This window comes from Mastomys coucha, chromosome X, assembly GCF_008632895.1.
Source record: "Mastomys coucha isolate ucsf_1 chromosome X, UCSF_Mcou_1, whole genome shotgun sequence".
NCBI lineage: Eukaryota > Metazoa > Chordata > Mammalia > Rodentia > Muridae > Mastomys > Mastomys coucha.
The window spans coordinates 96,275,376-96,280,288 of record NC_045030.1 but is presented as its reverse complement, the minus strand read 5'-3'; the positions used below and the strand labels follow the sequence as shown (position 1 = coordinate 96,280,288).

The window sequence follows — 4,913 nt, the reverse complement described above, 5'->3', positions numbered from 1 at the left end:
CCAACCAAAGACTGTACATGGTGGGACTCATGGCTTCAGCTACATATGTATCAGAGGATAGCCTAGTCGGTCATCAATGGGAGGAGAGGACCTTGGTCCTGTGAAGGTTCTATGCCCCAGTAGGAAAATGCCAGGGCCAGGAAGCAGGAGGGGGTGGGATGGTGAGCAGGGTGAGGGGAAAAGGAATGGGGGGGGGTTTGAAGGGGAAATCAGGAAAGGGGAAAACATTTGAAATGTAAATAAAATATCTAATAAAAGAAAAGAAAAGAAATATAATCATTAGTATTACCCAACTTCAAAACCTGTGACTCATAATAGCAACATGGCTGCAAGATATACATATATAATACTTCTACAAATACTATGGTATTAACCAACCACTTTTTTTTTACTGGATTTAAGGACCACTCCATGGATTAGAACCCATACCTGAAACTGCTAATATATTTAAGAACCTGAGCTTAGATAGTTCATGGGCCCTAGGTTGAAAACATTCTGCTATTATTCTGCTAAAGGAACATAGCAATAAAATGACTGTTAGTTGCTATGACCATAGTTCAATGCTTCCCTCAGGCTTCATTAGAGAAGGTTCCTCTTGTAGTAGATTGAATTAACACAGAGACCTCTACAACTGGATGATGTGAAGAAAGTGAGAAATTTTGGAGCACTCAGCCCTAAGTCAGATGTCTTCAACAAGTGCCTCTCTTCAAAAGCCAGAGGTGATAGATGACTGCAAGAAAATAGCATCTCCCAGATACAACAGGAATGATGTATATTTAAACTCACAGAGACTGCATGCACAAGACGTAAAGAAGTTCAAGTCAGAAAAAATTCCTAGCACAGAGAACCGTTTCCTAGCACAAATTCCCTTCCCTAAGAAGCTATATGCAATTGATACCTACTGGGAGAAGGAAAAAAAATCAGTTTTCTCCAATACACAGAGTATATCAACCACATCCCATGTTTAACAGTTGTTAGCCAACACAAAATAGATGCCATATTTTCTGAATTCCTTTGTTTGCTTTAGTTTGGTATTCTTTTCCCTTTTTGAGTTTTTGCTTGCTTTGAATTTTTTTGTTTGTTTTTTGTTTTTCGAGACAGGGTTTCTCTGTGTAGCCCTGGCTGTCCTGGAACTCACTCTGTAGACCAGGCTGGCCTCGAACTCAGAAATCTGCCTGCCTCTGCCTCCCAAGTACTGGGATCAAAGGCGTGTGCCACCACCTCCTGGCTTGATTTTTTTTCTGAAAGAAAGAGAAAGAACATTGAAGTTGTGTGGATATTGTGATGGTAAACATCTTGGAGGACTTGGTAGAGAGGATGGAATGTGATTAAAATATGTTGTATGTAGGAAAAAATTTTAAAGCCAAATTGTCAGAACACAGTCTATAAATGAAGCTGTATGAGGAGAATTCTGAGAGACTGAGATAACTGCAAGGAAAGAAGTTAAAAGTTAAAAGCCGTACAACCTCTGTTTTCCATAACATTATTTGGTTTTGCAATGTGCCACTCCCAGGTATAGTAAATCATGGGTTTTTCTTCAGATTATCCATCTTATTTTGTTATTCAAAAATGTTTCCAAGTCTTGTGACTGTACAGCCTAAACGCTGGTGAACTTTGCTTATAACTTGCTTATTCCTCAGAATATAAATCATTGATGCCTTATTCAGCATCAAAGTTGGCAATTGCATGAAACTTTACCTCATTTTTAGGCCCTGTTCTCCCAGGTTCATATTAACATATTTTTAAAAGGATGGATACATTTATTTTAAAACCTTAAGGACTAGTCCCACTATGTACTTCTTTGGAAGAACACTTGTCTATTATATAGAGCATGGCAAAATTGACAAACAAATGAGCAAAAATAGAAAAAGTCCTTCAAAGTCCATTCTTAAACTACTTCTACATGTCTCCATATATAACAACCACTTCTCCCCCAAATAATACTACCTCATCTTGAAAAGTACTTTATGTTTATCCAGGAGCCTATTTGGATTTTATTTTCCTTATTTTTTATTAAAAGTATTTTTATACAACATATTCTGATCAGTTTCCACTCCCTCAATTCCTGCTCATCTTCCCCACCTATATTAACACCACACACTAGAAGATTCACCCTGGGTCTACTTGAAGTCCATCACCAACATAGAACTGATAATTACAGCACAATTAGCTTCTGCTTAAGGGTATTCTCCTTAACACCTACAAACTTGAAACTTTCCCAAGAATCTCACCAGGAACCCCATTTATAGGTAATTGATATGTACTGAACACCTTGGTGCCAAACCACAATGGATTTTAGTACTTTATCAGATTATAGTTCTACCCAAGTGAAGTAGCCACTTCACTTATCTCACTTATGGATAACTGAGAAAACAAAAGGTTTCTTAACCTTTCAGTATGTTATCTGAGAGTTACCAAAATGTTTTTTTATAGCTAATACTAAAACAAATAATCATGACTCTCTTAAGGAGTCTACATGTATATTTGGAGACATCTCACTTTCTTTTACTTTCCTTTAGAAAAATCTCATATTCATATTTTCATGTGTTCTGTAGGTCTCTTCTTGAGGACCTTTTCCTCCTTAATATCTGTCTTAGTCAATGTTCTATTGCTGTGAAGAAACATCATGACCATCACAATTCTTATAAAGGAAATCATTTAATTGGGGCTTACTTACAGTTTTAAGTTACATTATCCACATGGCAGAAAACATTGTGGCATGCAGGCAGATGGTGGCTGAAGAAGTAGCTGAGAGTCTACATCTGGATTCACAGGCAGCAGAAAGAGAGAGAGAGTACCACTGGGCCTGGCTTGAGCATAATGCCACTTTGTAATGACTGAGCATTCAAATATATGAGCCTATGGTGGCCATTCTTATTCAAACCACCAGAATATCTTTCATGAAATCTCCAATTCTGCTTCCTGAAATTCCTCTCTCTATGAAATCCATGACTTTCAGTTTAGTATAGGTTATAGTACCTCAAAGATTAGGGGACCTCAACAGGCAGCTGAGAGTGACAGTGTGGAGGTGAGTCTTGTTAACTTACCTCTCACACTCCTTTTTTTCTGAAGCCTGGCTTCCACGTCAATCTATCTTCTTTGAATAACTAATACCCTCTTACTAGCTCTCATGTTCTTTAATTCCAAACTTTGCTTTCACATCACCCCAATTTTATTGCTTCTGTGTTTTTAAATTATTTTGTTTTAGAAGTTAGGGATGTAGTTTAGTAGTGGAGTACATGCTAAGAATGTATAAGGTTCTGAGTAGAATTTTCAGCACCAAAAATTGATATATACTCTAAAATATAATTGCACATTATTTGGCATATATTAAGCACAAATGCACACCGAATAAATGTGTACCTATAAGATTAATTCCAAACTCTGAGTATTCCAAGGTATTTCAAAATCTGGCTGCTGGGGAAGGCGCTTCAGATTTTTCTGGAATGCTGACTCCATACATGCTGTACATGCTCCAGTACATGGCTCTACACCAGTGCATGCACTGGTATCACCAAGAAGTGGTTTAAAAAAAGAACACATGAAATTAGGAGGGAGATAGTTCTGGGAGGGGTTAGAGAGTAGCAACCAGGGAGTGAGTTTGATCAAAATACACAGTATAACACCTATAAAATAGCCAAGAAAACATTTTAAAATATACCACTTCAAGAACCCTGTACTCCAGGCTCTCTGAACCACTTGCTCTTTTCATTCTCTATGTAGGTTATTGCTTCTGTGAAATCTCACTCTTCTCTGGAAAACTCTTAGTGTTAAAAACGTATTCACACTTTCTATGTTCAGGTTTCACTTATTATCTCTGTGTTGTGACAGCTCACACTGCACTCTATTTACAATATATTTCACTCTCTCCTTCACAAAGGCAAGAACTTGCTTTTATTTTCTTTGCCTCTTCAGTGCCTCTCTCAGTAAACCTTTCATTGACTGGCAAAATACAAGCTCACTAATAGTTCGGTGGATGAGGAACCAGAAGGAAAGAGGTCCTCCCAGCAAGCCGGGTTTCCTGATTTTGAAGGGTCCCCTTTCTCTTATTCACACCCCTCTCCCCCTAGGATTTTCAGTTTCAATCTATTTACATTTCAATGTCAAAGCTACAAATCCCTAGGTAGCATCTAGAACACTTGACATCTTGCTAGATCACCTACAGTTTCTCTCCAGTCCAAGGCATTCTGTAATAAATGATTTCTTAATTTGTTGAGGGGGTGGGGTGGGGGTAGGCATGAGGCCCGAGTCCGAGTCTCGTGATAAAAGGTATATTTCTTATATTCCTAGTTGCTTTCGAGAAAAATTTCCCCATTTTGCCGCACATTTGTAGGACAAATATCTTCATTCCTTTGCTTATAATCTTTGACATAATTATCAGTGACATATTGATTTAAAGTGCCGCTACAGGAACTGGAACAGGAATGCTTTGCTTGGCCTTCTGGGAGTTGTAGTTCCAGAGGCACCCGGGCTGCCTGGCTGGCCCCGGAACTGCGGACTACAGCTCCCAGGCCTTCTCTAAGCTCCTACCACACAGGCTCACAGCCACAAACCAGTAGGAGGTGGCTGTATTGTATCTATTGTATGCCTTGGCTGGTGCATTTTTTTCTTTTTTTTATAATTCTCTGGACGTGAAATTGAGAGTGAAAAGCATGGCAGATGAACAAGAAATCATGTGCAAATTGGAAAGCATTAAAGAGATCAGGTAAGCCCTTCATTGCTTAATACAGCATCCTTCCACTCTCTTAGATCACCCCTCCCTTCCCGGGCATCCCTGGGAGCAAGGAGAACTGTTTTTTTGTTTTGTTTTGTTTTGTTTTGTTTTTTGGTGAAAACTATCTATTGTTGGGCTACTTGCAAAGGGAATCGGGAGCTGGAAGGGGGCCCATTCATCACAGACTTACAGATAAGGT

General features: G+C 38.8%; 1 protein-coding gene across 3 annotated transcripts in view; it reads left to right on the top strand.

Moving 5' to 3' along the window:
• Positions 1–4,479: 4,479 nt before the first annotated feature.
• The window catches only part of Zc4h2 (zinc finger C4H2-type containing), a 24,179-nt gene continuing 23,745 nt past the window's right edge, over positions 4,480–4,913 (top strand). For all 3 annotated transcript variants that reach the window (XM_031365180.1, XM_031365159.1, XM_031365169.1), the window contains exon 1: positions 4,480–4,705. In XM_031365180.1, the coding sequence (XP_031221040.1) occupies positions 4,653–4,705 (53 nt within the window). In that variant the 5' untranslated portion in view covers positions 4,480–4,652. The remainder of the gene's footprint in view (positions 4,706–4,913) is intronic.